The 19,103-nt window shown below is 33.0% G+C and overlaps 2 protein-coding genes across 4 annotated transcripts; both read right to left on the reverse strand.

Annotated features, from left to right (window-relative positions):
- Positions 1 to 5,883: 5,883 nt before the first annotated feature.
- On the reverse strand, positions 5,884 to 18,950 carry LOC137399332 (myogenesis-regulating glycosidase-like). Of its 3 annotated transcripts, XM_068085401.1 has the most exons (8): positions 18,867 to 18,950; positions 15,832 to 15,916; positions 13,125 to 14,091; positions 11,810 to 12,014; positions 9,737 to 9,967; positions 9,200 to 9,358; positions 8,616 to 8,774; positions 5,884 to 6,498 (listed from the first exon to the last, which is right to left on the reverse strand). In XM_068085401.1, the coding sequence occupies exons 3-8, from the start codon at positions 14,067 to 14,069 to the stop codon at positions 6,323 to 6,325; spliced, it is 1,875 nt and encodes a 624-aa protein (XP_067941502.1). In that variant the 5' UTR covers positions 14,070 to 14,091; positions 15,832 to 15,916; positions 18,867 to 18,950; the 3' UTR covers positions 5,884 to 6,322. The 3 variants fall into 3 exon arrangements, with proteins under 3 accessions (XP_067941502.1, XP_067941503.1, XP_067941504.1); XM_068085402.1 differs by lacking the exons at positions 15,832 to 15,916; positions 18,867 to 18,950 and adding an exon at positions 14,350 to 14,367; XM_068085403.1 differs by lacking the exons at positions 15,832 to 15,916; positions 18,867 to 18,950 and adding an exon at positions 14,300 to 14,356.
- LOC137400921 (dynein light chain Tctex-type 5-B-like) lies at positions 15,713 to 16,230 on the reverse strand. The gene is made up of 2 exons (XM_068087261.1): positions 16,033 to 16,230; positions 15,713 to 15,916 (listed from the first exon to the last, which is right to left on the reverse strand). The coding sequence occupies exons 1-2, from the start codon at positions 16,228 to 16,230 to the stop codon at positions 15,713 to 15,715; spliced, it is 402 nt and encodes a 133-aa protein (XP_067943362.1).
- Positions 18,951 to 19,103: the final 153 nt, after the last annotated feature.

The raw sequence follows: 19,103 nt of genomic DNA on the forward strand, positions 1-19,103 counted from the left end.
CTAATTTATGCACACTAATGATTCTCAAACACAGCCTTATATACTATTTACAAAACCATTGGAATCTCAGAACCGAGTCGCTACGATAACAATAGTTAAATAGAAAAACCTTTATGTTTACACAGGATGCAAGATTCACAGACACTGACCGAATAAGAAGGATGTCCATAGCAACCTAGAATCAACATATCAAGATAACAGATTTGATTGTAAGAACATGGAGAGGAAATCAAGATGTTGTTGACTTATCCCCGATGGTTCCATAAACATTGTGCTGCATTTTGATTATTATTACACAGACAAAAATATTTTCATTGTATCTATTAGGTGGCAACAGTCTAGCCAAAGGACTCCAATTTATTTGTTGTGTGGAGACACCCAACCAGATCTCTAAAATGAGTCTTTGATATAAATGGTATGAGTGCCATAAAATAGATAAAATAAAGTGCCATGAGATTGTGTTTGACCTCTATCTCGCAAATTACACTAGCTTATTACACTATTGGTCAATTACTACAACATCCTATTGGTCAACTACTATAGCCTCCTATTAGTCAAGCTAACAATCATGTCTAGAGTATGGAATAGAACTCAGAGATCTCTTTGAATGGCTTCTTAAAATATTTTAGAACAAACCTTCGCCTATCATCAAACGGGAAATCCTACTACAAAAGTCATTTGAGTTAAAATATACAACTGAGACACATTTTAGTCTGCTGGCAGGTGAAGCCTATTTCAATCTAAAGATCAGTTTTGGTTCACTTTTAATCTTGAGTGTTCATTCAATCATTTTCTTCAAATTGCATTTATCAAAGCAAAGTATCTGTAAGATATTTGTAGTCAGAGGAAGTAGTGCTTTTGTGGTACCCAAACACAGTAATTTTTCTGTCACTTAGCTTTTGTCTGTTTTGTTCGTAATCCTAGACTTTCCTGAGCCGCACTCCACTAATTGCTCAGGCAGTTGTCTCGGGGATGACAAAGTACCGAAAATAGTTTGATTTTGGTGCTTGCTTAAAGCTACCAATTTCTATTTGCAACAAAATATAAATGACCAAAAGCAAATAAATTTTATCATTATTTATACTCAACTAAATCATTTCTTTGTGTAATGTACTTACAATTAGAGTTGCTTTGATTTTGGTATTGAGATTGGTGCCTATATGGGTGTTAAGTATCAGTATCGGCCAATCTTTTCTTGAAAAATCTGAAACTTCAGGTATTTTAGCCTGCTACACATAAAGATTATCAGCTGCAACTTTCTTACTCTTAGCTAATGAATTCTGGTCTGCCGCACTATTTGTTTCATGTCTATAGCCTGATCAACATCAACACTGCTGAGGAACCTTTTTGTTTTAGTCAAGACGTGATCGCAAAGTGTTGTATCTCCCAATTACAGTGACAGGATTTATCACAGCTAATCACGAACAGAATAACAAAGAAGGGAAACAAGAATGCAGTGTAATATTTTTATTTACTAGCGTTACGAAAGTAATTTGAGCAGACGATGCATAAAGTTATCTATCTTTCTTTTGATCCTGACGATACATAGCTTGTTTGTTGAGTTGTTCCCGTTTGGTTTAGTTGTGTTGTGAATGTAATTTGTTTCTCTCTTTTATTATATTTATTTACACTTTAATATTAATATATTTATTTGTCTAAATAATTATGGTCCTCCAGATCATTTGATGAGCTAGTTCTTGTGAGTAAACTATTGCAGGTCTTACTATAAATTAAAAAACACTGTTCTTTTAGCAGTGGCGCAGCAGCTTATCTACTATATAAACGGCAATCGTTGTCTGTGTATCTGTGTGTCCGCCTTATGGAGTACCGTACTTTTCGGACTATTAGCCGCTACTTTTTTCTGATGGTGTGTGAGCCATGTGGCTTATATAGGGGTGCAGCTATTAAGTGGTCTTTTCTTTCACCGCAAGGCGCATTAACAGGAATCTCCGGTTAGTGCGCCTCTATACATAACCTATTCATCGTTTTCCATTTGCGCACAAAAATGACGTAATAATTACAACTCTATGAATTTCTTTTAGCTTCATGACACGTGATGCTTTTTGTCCTTGACGTATTAAGGCTAATTTGTTTTCGGCAAAACGATATCGACAATGGACTCTCTTGATATTAGAACTTGGCGATTAAATTCCATTAACTCTATGAAACACGATGCCGTTTTTGTGAACCTCAATTTCCGGCTTTTCTTAAGTTCAATTGCTAAATTGCCATAAAGATTAATACTTTTCACGTGGACAATTGTATTATCTCAAGTAGGAATAGCCTCTAGAATCTAGATTCTCTCACTTTCGATCAGACAAAGACACTACAATATTTTATTTTTATATTACATATCGTCATACCAGTATCGTCGTATTCAGAGTTTTGATGGATAGCTGGTGGAACAGTTGGTGGAACAGTAACTTTTTTATACACACGTCTATGCAAGAATTGTTATTATTAGTTCAACATATTCAGAATCTTTATTCTATTTTCTCAGTTCGTATTAATTGTATCGTTACCGAATCATCTCATATTGTAATCGTAGCAAAACAGACTCAATTTAGCTATTTCTTGCTAATTATTTCACTTTTACATCTAAACCCTCTTATAGTCGTTTTATTTCTTCAATTTATTTGACCTGCACGAAACATTTTTCTCATTATATGAAGTTTAAAAGTTGTTTGACAAAGTTTGAAAACCTTTACAGTTGTTTTAGGTAAAATCGCAAATGTTGTTATTTATTAAACCAATGATGTACAGCCCCCCTCCAAAGATAGGTTGACAAATGTTGTTATATATGCTACATACAAATAAATTTTTTATGCAAAGACTTTTTTATTACCCGGGCAACGCCCGGGTACAAGTACAGCTTGTGGTGTAAAATATCAACTACAAGTACAAGCTTAGCAAGTACAGCTTATGGTGTAAAATGTTGAAAAAATACTTCACTTGTTGTTTTCTCGCCTTGGAGCGGATTAAAATTTACATAATTTTATTTTAATGGGAAAAATTGTTTTGGATCTCGAACAACTCGGTTTTCTAATTACCTTCTGGAACTGATTATGTTCAAGAACCGAAGTTCTACTATACGTTATCAAAAGATATAGGTCGCTGAAAGTTATGAAATTTTAAATTTACATTGGTTTGAAAACCTTTACAGTTGTTTTATTTATTTTTAAATCAGTTGTCCTGTACAAAACCTTTTCCTCATGATATGAAGTTTGAAAGTTGTAGTTGTTTGAAAACCCTTACAGTTGTTTTATTTTCTTTCCAAATTTATTTCAACTACACAAAACACTTCTCTCATGATATATAGTTTGAAAGTTAGAATGGCAAATGTTGTTATATGTTAAATACGAATCAATTTTCTGTCAAAAGACTTTTTTACTACCCGGGCAACGCTAGGTAGCACAGCTAGTTCAGCTATAGAAGAAAGACTTCATTATCACAGAGAGAGCTGTACCACTATAAGTACTATTATTAATTATAAACTACAAGAAGCATGGACTGTTTTGTTACTACATGCACGGTATGTCAGCATGTGAGTATACATAAATCTCTTTTTCCATTAATGAATAACTACAAACGAATAAATGCATTAACATTTATATTTTCTATAATAAAATGAACAATTATCTATGCAACACAAAAGATCTGAATCGAATTATTTTTCAATGAGAGTTTGTATATCGGATCGGTATATCGGATCGGTATCTGAATCGGCTGGTGAATTTAGAATCGGGCATCTCTACTTACAATGTTTGAGTGCTTTAACGAGGCCTGTTTTAATACATATTTTTGCTATTAGACAAAACTGAGACAAATACAATGCTGTTTAAGATATTTGTTACATTTTTGAAAAAATTGTCTTTATTGCTTAATTTCACATATACAACTTATGGTTAATTTCACATATACAACTTATGGTTAATTTCACATATACAACTTATGGTTAATATCACATATACAACTTATGGTTAATATCACATATACAACTTATGGTTAATTTCACATATACAACTTATGGTTAATTTCACATATACAACTTATGGTTAATATCACATATACAACTTATGGTTAATATCACATATACAACTTATGGTTAATTTCACATATACAACTTATGGTTAATATCACATATACAACTTATGGTTAATATCACATATACAACTTATGGTTAATTTCACATATACAACTTATGGTTAATTTCACATATACAACTTATGGTTAATTTCACATATACAACTTATGGTTAATTTCACATATACAACTTATGGTTAATATCACATATACAACTTATGGTTAATTTCACATATACAACTTATGGTTAATTTCACATATACAACTTATGGTTAATATCACATATACAACTTATGGTTAATTTCACATATACAACTTATGGTTAATTTCACATATACAACTTATGGTTAATATCACATATACAACTTATGGTTAATTTCACATATACAACTTATGGTTAATATCACATATACAACTTATGGTTAATTTCACATATACAACTTATGGTTAATATCACATATACAACTTATGGTTAATATCACATATACAACTTATGGTTAATATCACATATACAACTTATGGTTAATTTCACATATACAACTTATGGTTAATATCACATATACAACTTATGGTTAATATCACATATACAACTTATGGTTAATTTCACATATACAACTTATGGTTAATTTCACATATACAACTTATGGTTAATATCACATATACAACTTATGGTTAATTTCACATATACAACTTATGGTTAATATCACATATACAACTTATGGTTAATATCACATATACAACTTATGGTTAATTTCACATATACAACTTATGGTTAATATCACATATACAACTTATGGTTAATATCACATATACAACTTATGGTTAATTTCACATATACAACTTATGGTTAATATCACATATACAACTTATGGTTAATTTCACATATACAACTTATGGTTAATATCACATATACAACTTATGGTTAATATCACATATACAACTTATGGTTAATATCACATATACAACTTATGGTTAATATCACATTTACAACTTATGGTTAATATCACATTTACAACTTATGGTTAATATCACATATACAACTTATGGTTAATATCAGATATACAACTTATGGTTAATTTCACATATACAACTTATGGTTAACTTCACATATACAACTTATGGTTAATTTCACATTTACAACTTATGGTTAATTTCACATATACAACTTATGGTTAATATCACATATACAACTTATGGTTAATATCACATATACAACTTATGGTTAATTTCACATATACAACTTATGGTTAATATCACATATACAACTTATGGTTAATATCACATATACAACTTATGGTTAATTTCACATATACAACTTATGGTTAATATCACATATACAACTTATGGTTAATATCACATATACAACTTATGGTTAATATCACATATACAACTTATGGTTAATATCACATATACAACTTATGGTTAATTTCACATATACAACTCATGGTTAACTTCACATATACAACTTATGGTTAATTTCACATATACAACTTATGGTTAATATCACATATACAACTTATGGTTAATATCACATATACAACTTATGGTTAATATCACATATACAACTTATGGTTAATATCACATATACAACTTATGGTTAATATCACATATACAACTTATGGTTAATTTCACATATACAACTTATGGTTAATATCACATATACAACTTATGGTTAATTTCACATATACAACTTATGGTTAATATCACATATACAACTTATGGTTAATATCACATATACAACTTATGGTTAATATCACATATACAACTTATGGTTAATATCACATATACAATTTATGGTTAACTTCACATATACAACTTATAACATATACAGCTAAGCATTTAAACATAGTCAATTATGCTATTCTTCAAATGCACAAATATAATTGTATGACACAAAAAAGTCCTGAGTGAAAAATCTCCTTGAACTTTACTTGTTTAATTTTGTGACTAGCCAATGAAATGCATTCAGAGTTATAATATACAAAAGCTTTGTTTGCCTCTTTTTATGAAGGTTTTTGTTTAGTGAAGTTTGAACGATTTATGAATTGCTATATTTACATGAAACTTTTTGAACACTCACCAACTTTATTAAAATATTACTATGACAATGTACTTATAAAACATAAAACAAGCTATGGTCAACAGTGTATACAGCGGTGCAACACTTAAAGTACATGAGTTTACGAAACAAAGTATTTTAAACAGGTATTCTCAATCATTTAACATCATCAAAGTGAACTCATTCTATTAATTTAAAGTAAGGTACTGTTTTTAAGTCTACTGGGTATTCAAACCACTGAGGTCCTTGGAAGGTCATTGATGAGTCATTCAGGTCAAACCAAAGTCCATCAGGAAAGTATATCCATCGGCTAGATACACCCCTTTCTATGACCGGTGCTATGAGCAAAGAGGGTCCTGTGTAAAGTAGTAATGCAGAATAAAAGAGACAGCTCGAAGCAAATAGGTAATTGTACTTGAAGAGAAGGCATAAAGAGAGAGAGAGAGAGAGAGAGAGAGAGAGAGAGAGAGAGAGGAAGAGAGAAAGGGAGAGGGAGAAGGGGAGAGGAAGAGAGGGAGAGGGGGAGAGGGAGAGAGGGGGAGGAGGAAAGAGAGAGGAAGAAGGAGAGAGGGGGAGAGGGAGAGAGAGGAAGAAAGAGAGAGGGGGAGAGAGAGGGAGAGGTAGAGAAGGGGAGAGGGGGAGAAGGAGAGAGAGAGAGCATGAGATAAATCACTCTCAAGGTGTAATGTTTTGCTTATGTGACAGAGACTTATGTTTTGCTTATGTGTGCTTATCAAGAAATATAATTTTTCAGTTGAATAAAAAACTACCGTTTGTAATATAGTGTTGCATAAATGGCTGTCTAACCGCATACACTTATAATATAAAAATTTTTTTTTATTTTCATTTGGCACAAGATAAATAGCTGGCTCCAGCTCTATTAAATAAGGGATATTGCCGGTAGATAAGCCAACGCAGCAAATGTTAGCTTAATAAGTTCGATGTTTATCTATGATGAACAACCACTTTCTTTTTTAATATATCACAGAAATATGGCTGTCTGTCGGGAACCGACAATGGCTTGCATCTTACCCATGCATGCTTGGGTCAAGCAGTATGGTAGAGACGAGGTGACCAAGCTCTCAGTATTTACCGCTTCCGGAACTGTCCGATTAACCTTAAAGGTTGACTTACAACAAAATTCACATTACAGTTATTTGGTATCAAAAGATTCACTATGTCTTACTCTGCTGTGTTTCAAGTGCAAAATATGTGGAAATGCGATTACAAGCTCTTAAAAGCTCAAAAATGAACAGTTAATCGCCGCAATAACGAAACTGCCGTGGATTAAAAACATTTTCCAAAACGGCTCAAATGGGACGCCATTGAACAAGATGGCTTCTGTTTACACTTTCATGCAACCTCATTCGTCGAAATGTTTTCACAAACATACTTCACGCATTCAATAAAACCATGTCTATTTTCCTTACGCGTCTATTTCATCATCATTGTAATGCTGTCACTTTGAGCGCTGATATCTTAAAACCTACCGTGAAAATTCGTTTAATTTTTTAACCTTAGATCGAAGGAGTACATATCATTATCTGATAAACATGACAAGCCTGTTGGTCACCTGTGATAGTTGAAAAATGCTGCAGAAATTATTCGCGCTATTTGGCAGGAAGCATGGATCACATGATCAGATTGCGACTAGACGATTAGACCAGGCTGAAACAAAACTGTAAAGTAGCGAGCATCTATATTTGATACGGGCTCTTCAGTAAAACCCGAAGTGTTTGTCATAGACTAGTGCTACGAGAAGTTTTATATTGAGCCTTTTATTGGCTTTTCAATTCACGTGAGCACACCATATGTCAAAACAATAAACAAATTGCATTCAATAACCAAATTGTTGGACTTCGTCGAAAAATATATTGATTCAAATCTACGGCGGTTTCGTGATGGCGGCGATTAGCTGTTCGTTTTCGAGCTTTCAAGAGCTTGTAATCACATTTCCACATATTCTACACTTACAACACAGCAAAGTAAGACATAGTGAATCTTTTGATACCAAATAACTGTAATGTGAATTTTGTTGCAAGTCAACCTTGAAGAGATGCCTGTGCCACACGTCCAGTCTGACAGAGTCAGGTAAACATTTCACTTGCCCAGTATGCGAAAGACAGAAGTAAATCTTTAACGTTCCCACATTGTCAGTGTGGTACACGGGCCTCAAAGTTATGGTCTAGATCCGAAAGACCCAGCAATTTAGGGTTGAAAGCTTGCTGAGAGCTTTTTGTCAGATCGGCATTAAGCAGGACTCGAACCACCAACCCCATGGTTGACAGTCAAAAACGCTACCACTAGGCAACCCTTATCACAAAAATAAAAATAAAGATATTTTTTATTTAACTGAGTCTCATAGTTCTACTAACTTCTTGTTTTCTCTGCTAAACCTCACGAATTCTACCTACTCTCAGTAAAGTATTCTTATATTCTTATATATATAGGATCTATTAGTAATTCCACTAACCAAGCATGAACTGGTCCTCAATTTCATATGCATTTGGGTCTGTTTCGGAGTGCCACCACATCGGTCTAATAATAGGCTCACCAGATTTCACAACCTCCTTTGCGAGTGAAAGGATAATTGGTGCGAGATATGTCTCTCGGAGCTTAGTCAGTGCCAGAGCTGTAATTGAGATTCTATGATTCTATGTTGGGATGCAATAACCAGCATGTTACTTTTTACACATTTCCATCAGAGTTTTGCAAATACTAGTCGAAAAAGAGAGCTATTTGCTAACAAAAGGAGGATAGAAGTTTTAAATTTTACCTGATTAATAATTATGCAGATACAAATTTTAATTTGAATCTTGAACTTAAATTTTCCAAACTCGCATTTTGTGGTGTTTAATTAATCAAGATCTAAATTTCTTTTAAACTGGTCAGACCTTCTATTGAGTAGCTGGTAATCACCTGAGTCTGGATCTGGCACAGGCTGATGCTAATTCTGTCATTGTTTTATAGTAAAAGTAAACAGTTTAATAGGCATGGCTTATATACCACAACTCTTGAAATGTCATGTTTTGAGCAACAAGTATATCATACGCCTACCTATTTCAGTCGTCTCTTCGTCGTACTGCCAAGGGCTGATGGAGATCTGCATAGATTGCAGGAAGGTAACTAGCTGAAACCATCTGATATATAGCTCCTTTTCAGGAAGTATGGAGACTTTGTCAAACAACTCCTCGTCATTGACCATAGCATTGCCCCCTGTTAGTTAACATCCTACATACTTCATAAACATACCAGTGTAATGAGCTCTTAGCACCTGTCCGCAGACAAATGGTGCTATCACATTACTAACAACAGGCCTATTTTTCCTTTAAAATAATATTGCAAAACAGTATTCTTTTACACTATATCTGTTGCTCAGTTTGTGTAAATTAATTAAGTAGTGAAAAACCTCTAAAGGAACTTGTAAAACTACATGTGTAGTATGTTAACATCGAAACACGACTGACCTATTAATCGAAACTTGCATCTTCTCACTTATTATTAGTCAACATTCATGTCTCTGCTTCCAGAACAGTCTAAGCAAGCAGTGATATCAGTATAGCGTAGAATAGATGAAGTTTCGATGCAACTTACCTATCATATCGGGTAGAATGAAGTGGTACCCAATAATACTGAGATGCAGAGCACTGGGTATCATAGACTTGAGTCCATTGTCAAAGCCCCAGCAGGAATGTTTATCCATCATCCTTAGATATATTCCAGAGTCTTGATTTCGATAAGCCGCTCTTGTTTCTGTCATTCCTCCAAACTTTGCTGCCATCTGAACATACCGTTTTGTCAGCAAATTGGGGTTGTGCTGCATGTCTAGAAGATGATAAAGTTTTATATAAATATAATTACACGCTTCAAGGTGATATCAAAAAAACATTAAGATAAAATAAACATTAGGATAAAATAAACATTAGGATAAAATAGACATTGGGATAAAATAAACATTAGGATAAAATAAACATTAGGATAAAATAGACATTGGGAAAAAATAAACATTAGGATAAAATAAACATTAGGATAAAATAGACATTGGGATAAAATAGACATTGGGATAAAATAAACAATAGGATAAAATAAACATTAAGATAAAATAAACATTAAGATAAAATAAACATTAGGATAAAATAGACATTAAGATAAAATAGACATTAAGATAAAATAAACATTAAGATAAAATAAACATTAGGATAAAATAAACATTAGAATAAAGTAAACATTAGGATAAAATAAACATTAGGATAAAATAGACATTGGGATAAAATAAACATTAGGATAAAATAAACATTAGGATAAAATAGACATTGGGATAAAATAGACATTGGGATAAAATAAACAATAGGATAAAATAAACATTAAGATAAAATAAACATTAAGATAAAATAAACATTAGGATAAAATAGACATTGGGATAAAATAGACATTGGGATAAAATAAACAATAGGATAAAATAAACATTAAGATAAAATAAACATTAGGATAAAATAAACATTAAAATAAAGTAAACATTAGGATAAAATAAACATTAAGATAAAATAAACATTAAGATAAAATAAACATTAGGATAAAATAGACATTGGGATAAAATAGACATTGGGATAAAATAAACAATAGGATAAAATAAACATTAAGATAAAATAAACATTAGGATAAAATAGACATTAAGATAAAATAGACATTAAGATAAAATAAACATTAAGATAAAATAAACATTAGGATAAAATAAACATTAGAATAAAGTAAACATTAGGATAAAATAAACATTAGGATAAAATAGACATTGGGATAAAATAAACATTAGGATAAAATAAACATTAGGATAAAATAGACATTGGGATAAAATAGACATTGGGATAAAATAAACAATAGGATAAAATAAACATTAAGATAAAATAAACATTAGGATAAAATAAACATTAGAATAAAGTAAACATTAGGATAAAATAAACATTAGGATAAAATAATCATTAGGATAAAATAAACATTAGGATAAAATAATCATTACGATAAAATAAACATTAGGATAAAATAAACATTAAGATAAGATAAACATTAGGATAAAATAAACATTAGGATAAAATAAACATTAGGATAAAATAAACATTAGGATAAAATAAACAATAGGATAAAATAAACATTAGGATAAAATAAACATTAAGATAAAATAAACATTAGGATAAAATAAACATTAGAATAAAATAAACATTACAACAAAATGAACATCAAGATAAATAATCATTAGAATAAAATAAACATTAGGATAAAATAAACATTAGAATAAAATAGACATTAAGATAAAATAAACATTAGGATAAAATAAACATTAAGATAAAATAACCATTAGGATAAAATAAACATTAGGATAAAATAAACAATAGGATAAAATAAACATTAGGATATTAAAAACAACAGGATAAAATAATCATTAAAATAAAATTAACATTTGGATAAAATAAACATTAGGATAACACGCCTCATGTTGATGACAGAATTTGAGTCTTTTACAGAGTTGCGCTTTGTTTTATTTATATAAACATACAAATACATGTAGTCAATTGCCTATTTTTTGTTTGTTTTGGTAAAATGGTTTGTTTTCGACAACAAATGTTGGTCGCCTACAGCTACATATCAAACATATACAGTTGCTCATCATATTACCTGCAGGCATGTATATATACTCTCCACCATCAAACTTGAATGAGTCTATTCCATAGGACTGCAGGTTACGAAGTCTAGTCATATACCATTCTTGAGCTTCTGAGTTGAAGAAATCTACAACGGCTCCCACACCCTGCCACCATTTCATCAGACCAACTGCATCTCTATCTCTGTCCTTGACAAGGAATCCTCTCTCAGTTCCTTCCTATAGCGAATATTCTCATGTAGAAAATGAAGGACTCTGTCTTGTAGGTAAAAGCCTACTGACTATTCCGACTCTTGAGAAGGAATGTTCTTATGTGGAAAATGAAGGACTCTGTCTTGTAGGTAAAAGCCTACTGACTATTCCGACTCTTGAGAAGGAATATTCTTATGTAGAAAATGAAGGACTCTGTCTTGTAGGTAAAAGCCTACTGACTGTTCAGACTCTTGAGAAGGAATATTCTCATGTAGAAAATGAAGCACTCTGTCTTGTAGGTAAAAGCCTACTGACTATTCCGACTCTTGAGAAGAAATATTCTCATGTAGAAAATGAAGGACTCTGTCTTGTAGGTAAAAGCCTACTGACTGTTCAGACTCTTGAGAAGGAATATTCTCATGTAGAAAATGAAGGACTCTGTCTTGTAGGTAAAAGCCTACTGACTGTTCAGACTCTTGAGAAGGAATATTCTCATGTAGAAAATGAAGGACTCTGTCTTGTAGGTAAAAGCCTACTGACTATTCAGATTCTTGAGAAGGAATATTCTCATGTAGAAAATGAAGGACTCTGTCTTGTAGGTAAAAGCCTACTGACTATTCAGACTCTTGAGAAGGAATATTCTCATGTAGAAAATGAAGGACTCTGTCTTGTAGGTAAAAGCCTACTGACTATTCAGACTCTTGAGAAGGAATATTCTTATGTAGAAAATGAAGGACTCTGTCTTGTAGGTAAAAGCCTACTGACTATTCAGACTCTTGAGAAGGAATATTCTTATGTAGAAAATGAAGGACTCTGTCTTGTAGGTAAAAGCCTACTGACTGTTCAGACTCTTGAGAAGGAATATTCTCAAATTAAACTAGAGTTCAATATACAAAAGAGTACTTAGTATTTTATAACTATATAACATAAACAAACTTGATTTTAATGTGACTGTGTAGTTATGGTTAAACGTTACTAAATTTATCAATATGCTTGAGTTAAATGTTCTATTATTGGAGTTGGAATAATATAGAAATGATAACTCCCATAAAATCAGGAGCAGCAACACAATGAAGGAAAAAATAAGAGGAGTGCGACATAACAATAATTTGGTGGAATACAGTATCAGACAAATACCTCAAATGCCTTGCTGTTGATGTTCACAAAAGGATGCACCCAGGAAGTAACTCGGTAGTTCATCTCTTTGAGCTCCTTAAGCATCTGGTGAGGGTTCGGAAATCGATTCAAGTCAAAGACCATATCACCGTAGTTACTCGTATAAGTGTCATCGATCTCTATCTGACTCGCCTTGAATCCATGGCTATGAATCTCTTTCGCAAAAGAGATTATGATTGATTGATTAATTTGTGTCTTGTATCGAACCCATGTTGACCAGACTGGATATTTCATGATAAGCTGGTCAGGAAGCTGCGCAGCTTTTTTTAAAAACGTGCTTGCCATGTATACATGGGTATCCTTTACACTACTCAGCGCTCTACAGATTATATATTCTAAGCTTTGTTTTGAACCAAGAATTATCCCTTCTTTAGATACTCCATAATGAAGGTCTTCATCATCATTGATAACATAAATGGCCAGCCCGGTAGTGGAGAGCCAGTAACGCTCCAAGATGGATCCGTAGTTGTTTGGCTGTGCAAGCAAGTCATTAGTTACAAATGCTTGGTACTTGATGGGTTGCTTATTGATAGGCCACCTGGCTGTGTAGTACTGCGGGCCGCCATACCAATGCCCCGCCTTGATGATGTGCTCTACTTTGGTACTACAGCTGTCACTAGCTACATCTTGTCTAATCATAATGCAATGATTTTCAAATTGTTTTGTTAAAAGAGAAGCTGAAGGTGCTGACATCTTAACCAGACCGATAACTGACGAGTTCTCATCTTCTATATGCAAGGAATGAGCTCTAGCCTGACTTACAGATACCTTTCTGGTGCGGGAGGTTATTTTTGAGCAATACTCACAACTTGTAAAAACTTGAGGAGCGAGAGAGAAGATAAACCCTCCAAGGAAAAGAGGCGCAACAAGGGCTAACAGAATATCTATGGTCCATCTTGGTTCCATCTGCAAAGTACCTCCCAAGTACCTGCAAAGTACAGTTTATAAAAAACATGCAAAATTATAGAATGATAACACCCAAAATATGTTGACACGCTATATAAATTCTACTCAGCAGCAATGTTCTATCACAGCCATACTCTATCCCAGCAATACTATATCCCAGCAATACTATATCCCAGCAATACTATATCCCAGCAATACTCTATCCCAGCAATACTCTATCCCAGCCCTACCAGACGAAATGTCCCCTGCTAGATTCTTGTATTGAAAGTTGACTTGTTACCTGTGGCTTACGCTACTCACTAATCAGTTTAGGTCTGATATTTTGTGTCATTGATTAAACCCTCGAGGAGGTTACCGTTACCGCAAGCATGTAGAATTAAACACATACACATATATACGGCTGCACGCTTCACTGACCTTAAATGACTACCAAATCAGCTGCTGGTGGCTACTACTACATACATATACTACTATAGCCCTTGTGCCAACAAAATGATAAGATATTAACTATGTGACAGTGTAGATTGTCTTGGCAAGAAGAACTTCATATAATTATTGCATTATGCTCAAAGCTTGCTGTTACAAACATTGTTGTCTAAACATTGTAAGCATTTAGTAATTACATAATCACTCTTAGGCAATCCCTAAAACAACATCTTCAAAATCTTTTAAGCCTTTTTAGCCTTTAGCCTGGTTCCCATATCGATTTGTCACATAACGATTTTCATATCGATATGAGACTCACGCAATCACCCTAAAGAAAAAATGAAAATGCGTGAGATTTTTGCCCCAATTTCTACAATTTTATATATACTATCATTGATACATCAATTGCCCCAAAACCAAATCTCACGCATTGCCCCACTCTTGGGTTGGCAGGTCTGTGTACAGACCCGCAATTGTGCAAAAACTGTAATAAAGACAATGCATTATTTTGATAAAGATATATTTGTAGCATATACACAGGTGGGCTTAAACTGCAGTGAAACAGTAAACTTTGCAGACAAGTAGTCCATTAATGGTATATAAATAGACTATTGTTTGTTATGAAACTGAACTAGTGGATAAAATCTATTGAAAAATCATAAACAATGAACAAAATCTATAAAACACTGTTGAATGTCAGACTAACAAAAAATTATGAAATGTCCCATCTGCTGACTGTGGTCATTAAGGTACAGATTCAAAATATACCTCAAGTATGGAGCTTCAAATAATTGTGCATTAGCCAAAAATGTAATATAAATTGACTAAGAAAAAAGATGTATGATAACAGCAGTAAGTTATTGCAAATATTAAAAACAGCTACGAAAAGACTCACAGAACTAAAATAGAGCTGACGTTGTATGGTTAGTGTTTTGTAAGTTTCCTTGGAAAAACTGTAATTTCAACTGCAATAAGGCTCAGAAATGGTCATTGTGATTTGGACATTAATATATATGTAAGTTGATAAGCTAAGCTCATTGAGTTATTTGCATAATCTTGAAATGTTTATTTAGCAACAATTGCTAAACTGCAGCTTACAGAGATTTATAAGCTTTCAACGAGCAAATTAACTCACTTCTGATTTTTATTACATTTGAACTTATTGCTATTAGTGAATTTAGAAAAACTGAAACCAGTCCTTGTCACGAGTTTGGGCTTTATTCAGCACAAATCCCATAAACTGTGCCAGCGGCAAACAGGTGCTTGTTTTTGTATTCAAAGCTGGATAACATATCGACACTTGCATCCCAGAAACATCTGCTTCCAACTGTCTTACCTTGGTCATTGCTTGAGCCAATGGTAATCAAAGTGATTACTTTGAACCTGGATATCTGTAGTTCTTTAACTCTGGCATTCACTACCTACAGGTATAATACTCATTCTATGTCAACGGGCAGAAAAATTTCAACACTCTTTTTAGACACATAACTGTCTATTTATTGCTCTTTGGAGCACAGGTTTACACATAAATTTTGACACCAGGTATGTCAGCTTTGACACCAGGTATGTCAGCTTTGACACCAGGTATGTCAGCTTTGACACCAGGCATATCAGCTTTGACACCAGGTATGTCAGCTTTGACACCAGGTATGTCAGCTTTGACACCAGGTATGTCAGCTTTGACACCCGGCATGTCAGCTTTGACACCAGGTATGTCAGCATTGCCATTAAACATTTATTTCATACAAAACTGTAACATGATACAGACCTTAACAGAATTTGAATAGAGTTTGACAGATTTTGTTTATTGTGCATTATTTTCATAATGCACCCCATACTCAGGACAATGAAGCATAGATGTCATCATGTAGTGTGGTAGAATGCGCAACCTAGTGCATGTCTTTGTATTCCTTTTGGTTGCTGCAAGTAATAATTTTAGCATTAAAGGTTGACTTGCAACAAAATTCACATTACAGTTATTTGATAACAAAATATTCACCACGTCTTACTCTATTGTGTTGAAGGTGCAGAATATGAAATATATTAAGAAATATATATTTATATATATACATACTTTAAGAAATATATATGTATATATATTTCTTAAAGTATATATATATAAACTAGCTGTGCCTTCCGGCGTTGCCCGAGTATTAAAAACCAGCTTATAAACAATGAGAAGTGAAGAGAGTTGCCTACCATTTGCCCACTTACCACTATTAGCCTGGCACACTGCCAATGGAAAATTCCAGAAAGCTAGTTAATAGGTAAGCGCTAGGCTTCTAATGACGGTACATGACGGTACATTGTCCAGCTACGCTATTCTAATACATGTAATAGCTATTGCTGGAAGGACATCCATTCTTTCATATATATATATAGACTATTAGTGGTGCCCGGTGTTGCCCGGGTAATAAAAAAGTATTTGGACAGAAAATTGATTTGTATTTAACATATAACAACATTTCCCATTCTAACTTTCAAACTACATATCATGAGAGAAGTGTTTTGTGTAGTTGAAATAAATTGAGAGAAAAATAAAAACAGCTGTTAAGGTCTTAAAACTTTCTCAAACAACTGTAATTTTCAAACTTCATATCATGAGAAAATTATTTTTTGCAGGACCGGTTCTTTTATTTGGAGGCATTAGACAATGTGTTACTTCTGAGAATACATGTATTTAACAGATTACCAAACAAAATGGCAGAATATGGTACTATTTTGTAGTCGAAATTTTATTAGAACAATGTCTGCCAAAAATGGTTGAATGAAAAATTATTATTAATAAAGATTGGAAACTAACTAAGTAATAATAACAGTGATAGAAAAATGAATAATGTTTAAACTTCAAACAAGATACTCAAATTATGTACAAGTTGAAATAAAAACGATAATGCAACAAACTTGAAAACTTATATTATAAACTTCAAAAGTTACAAGAAGTTTATGAATGTAATAAGAGAATGTAAATCTAGATATATATTATTCAAAGTGAGCACTGATAGAAATTTTTTTAGGTGGTGTGTGTGTGTGGTGTATGGTGTGTGTGTGTGTGGTATGTGTGTGGTCTGTGTGTGGTGTGTGTGTGGTGTGTGTGTGGTGTGCGTGGTGTGTGTACGCCTTTATACATAACCTATTCACCGTTTTACACAAAAATCACGTGATCTCCGGTTAGCCGCCTCTTTACAGTGCCCAACAGCACTGTTTGGTTTTAAACAGCAAAGTTGCTGCCATGTTAAAAAGCACTGTCCTGAGTTCTGCGGCCTATACAAAGGTGGTAATACATCTATACAAATGTACTACTCATTAAATAAATTAAATTAATGAGTAGTAATTTACATGCAATTAATATTTACTGTCAGCGTGTACCGAGAAAGTCACATGAACGTTTGTTTTTTGCGGCTACTGGAAAAAACGCAGTTCTCACCTACTAAATTTCGACATCAAAAAAGTAAGTACTTCTTATTTAATGTTGTATTGTCTATGAATTGCTACACTTCCAATACATAACCCTTTCACTTGCGTCCATGTACAAATTTAGCTATCAGCCTACTGCCAGCCATTTTGCTGATATTGCTTCATGATATGCATGTATACAAAATTTTTTAAATTCCAAACTCCATCTAGAGCGTTTGTTTTGGTTATATATTTCATTTTGCCAGCATGCTAACGAATACTGCTATGCAAAAAAATTCATTGTATCTATACTTTGTGCATTGATTAAGCGATGTGAAGCTATGAAGCTAAAACGATCCCCTACAATGTTCCTTATTCTTACAAAACCATTACTTTCACCACCATCAGAGTCAGTGCTACTATTGCTATTTTAATTATCTGTGTAATCACAAAAATCTGAATCGGCTATAATGTCATCAACATAAGTAGTTATTTGTATTTTAACTCGGACGCGTTTTATGAACTTACACAAAAAACGTTCATTTTTACGTTGAAAATTCCTAAACAAATATTAAGGTATTTAACTTTAAGCTAGTTTTATAGAGAAATCTTAGGACAACACTGTCACTACCATAAAAGTTCTAAAGACCGTTGGTTATGTTATCAACGAATAATAAAGTTCAGTTACTAGCAATTGCTGGTAAAGTCGCAAAATTGCGTCTACGCGGTAGACCATAGAAAACGCATAAACGGGTCTACTTCAGTGAAAGGGTTATAAATTTTGTTATAATTAATTTCGGTTATAAAGAGTTGCCACTGTTTGTGATAGTGAACATGTTCAGTTCTTTCCGCAGCCTAGTTACTTTTACTTTTTTTCTAGCTACGAGTTCTACAGAACTACAGAACTTGCACGAGTATTGCTACTGCGTTTTACCTACTAAATTTCTACTTCAAAAAGGTAATGTAGCTGCCCACCTGGCTTACTTATTGGGTCTGAAGGATACACTGATGTGGTGATGTACTTTGCTTTATTTCTACACCACGGAACACCGTGAAACTAAAATATAATGAGATTAATAAATGTTCTTGTAATATATTGATAATGGACTGACAAGACACTGGTTACAGAGTTACACCAATGATATACAGCCCAAATTGGGGCTGTATATCATTGGTTACACAGAGTAAGACATGGTAAATCTTTTGATACCA

Source organism: Watersipora subatra, chromosome 7, assembly GCF_963576615.1.
Source record: "Watersipora subatra chromosome 7, tzWatSuba1.1, whole genome shotgun sequence".
In the NCBI taxonomy this organism is placed as follows: Eukaryota; Metazoa; Bryozoa; class Gymnolaemata; order Cheilostomatida; family Watersiporidae; genus Watersipora; species Watersipora subatra.

Excerpts from the sequence above, each read along its gene's own strand:
- LOC137399332 (XM_068085401.1), bottom strand. The coding sequence starts at position 14,069 with ATGGAACCAAGATGGACCATAGATATTCTGTTAGCCCTTGTTGCGCCT. Across the intron at positions 9,968-11,809 it reads GTATATATACATGCCTGCAG|ACATGCAGCACAACCCCAAT; the intron begins GTAATATGATGA and ends ATCATCTTCTAG. Across the intron at positions 9,359-9,736 it reads CATTCTACCCGATATGATAG|GGGGCAATGCTATGGTCAAT; the intron begins GTAAGTTGCATC and ends GTTAACTAACAG.
- LOC137400921 (XM_068087261.1), bottom strand. The coding sequence starts at position 16,230 with ATGTTTAATGGCAATGCTGACATACCTGGTGTCAAAGCTGACATGCCG. Across the intron at positions 15,917-16,032 it reads TCAAAGCTGACATACCTGGT|GTAGTGAATGCCAGAGTTAA; the intron begins GTCAAAATTTAT and ends TTATACCTGTAG.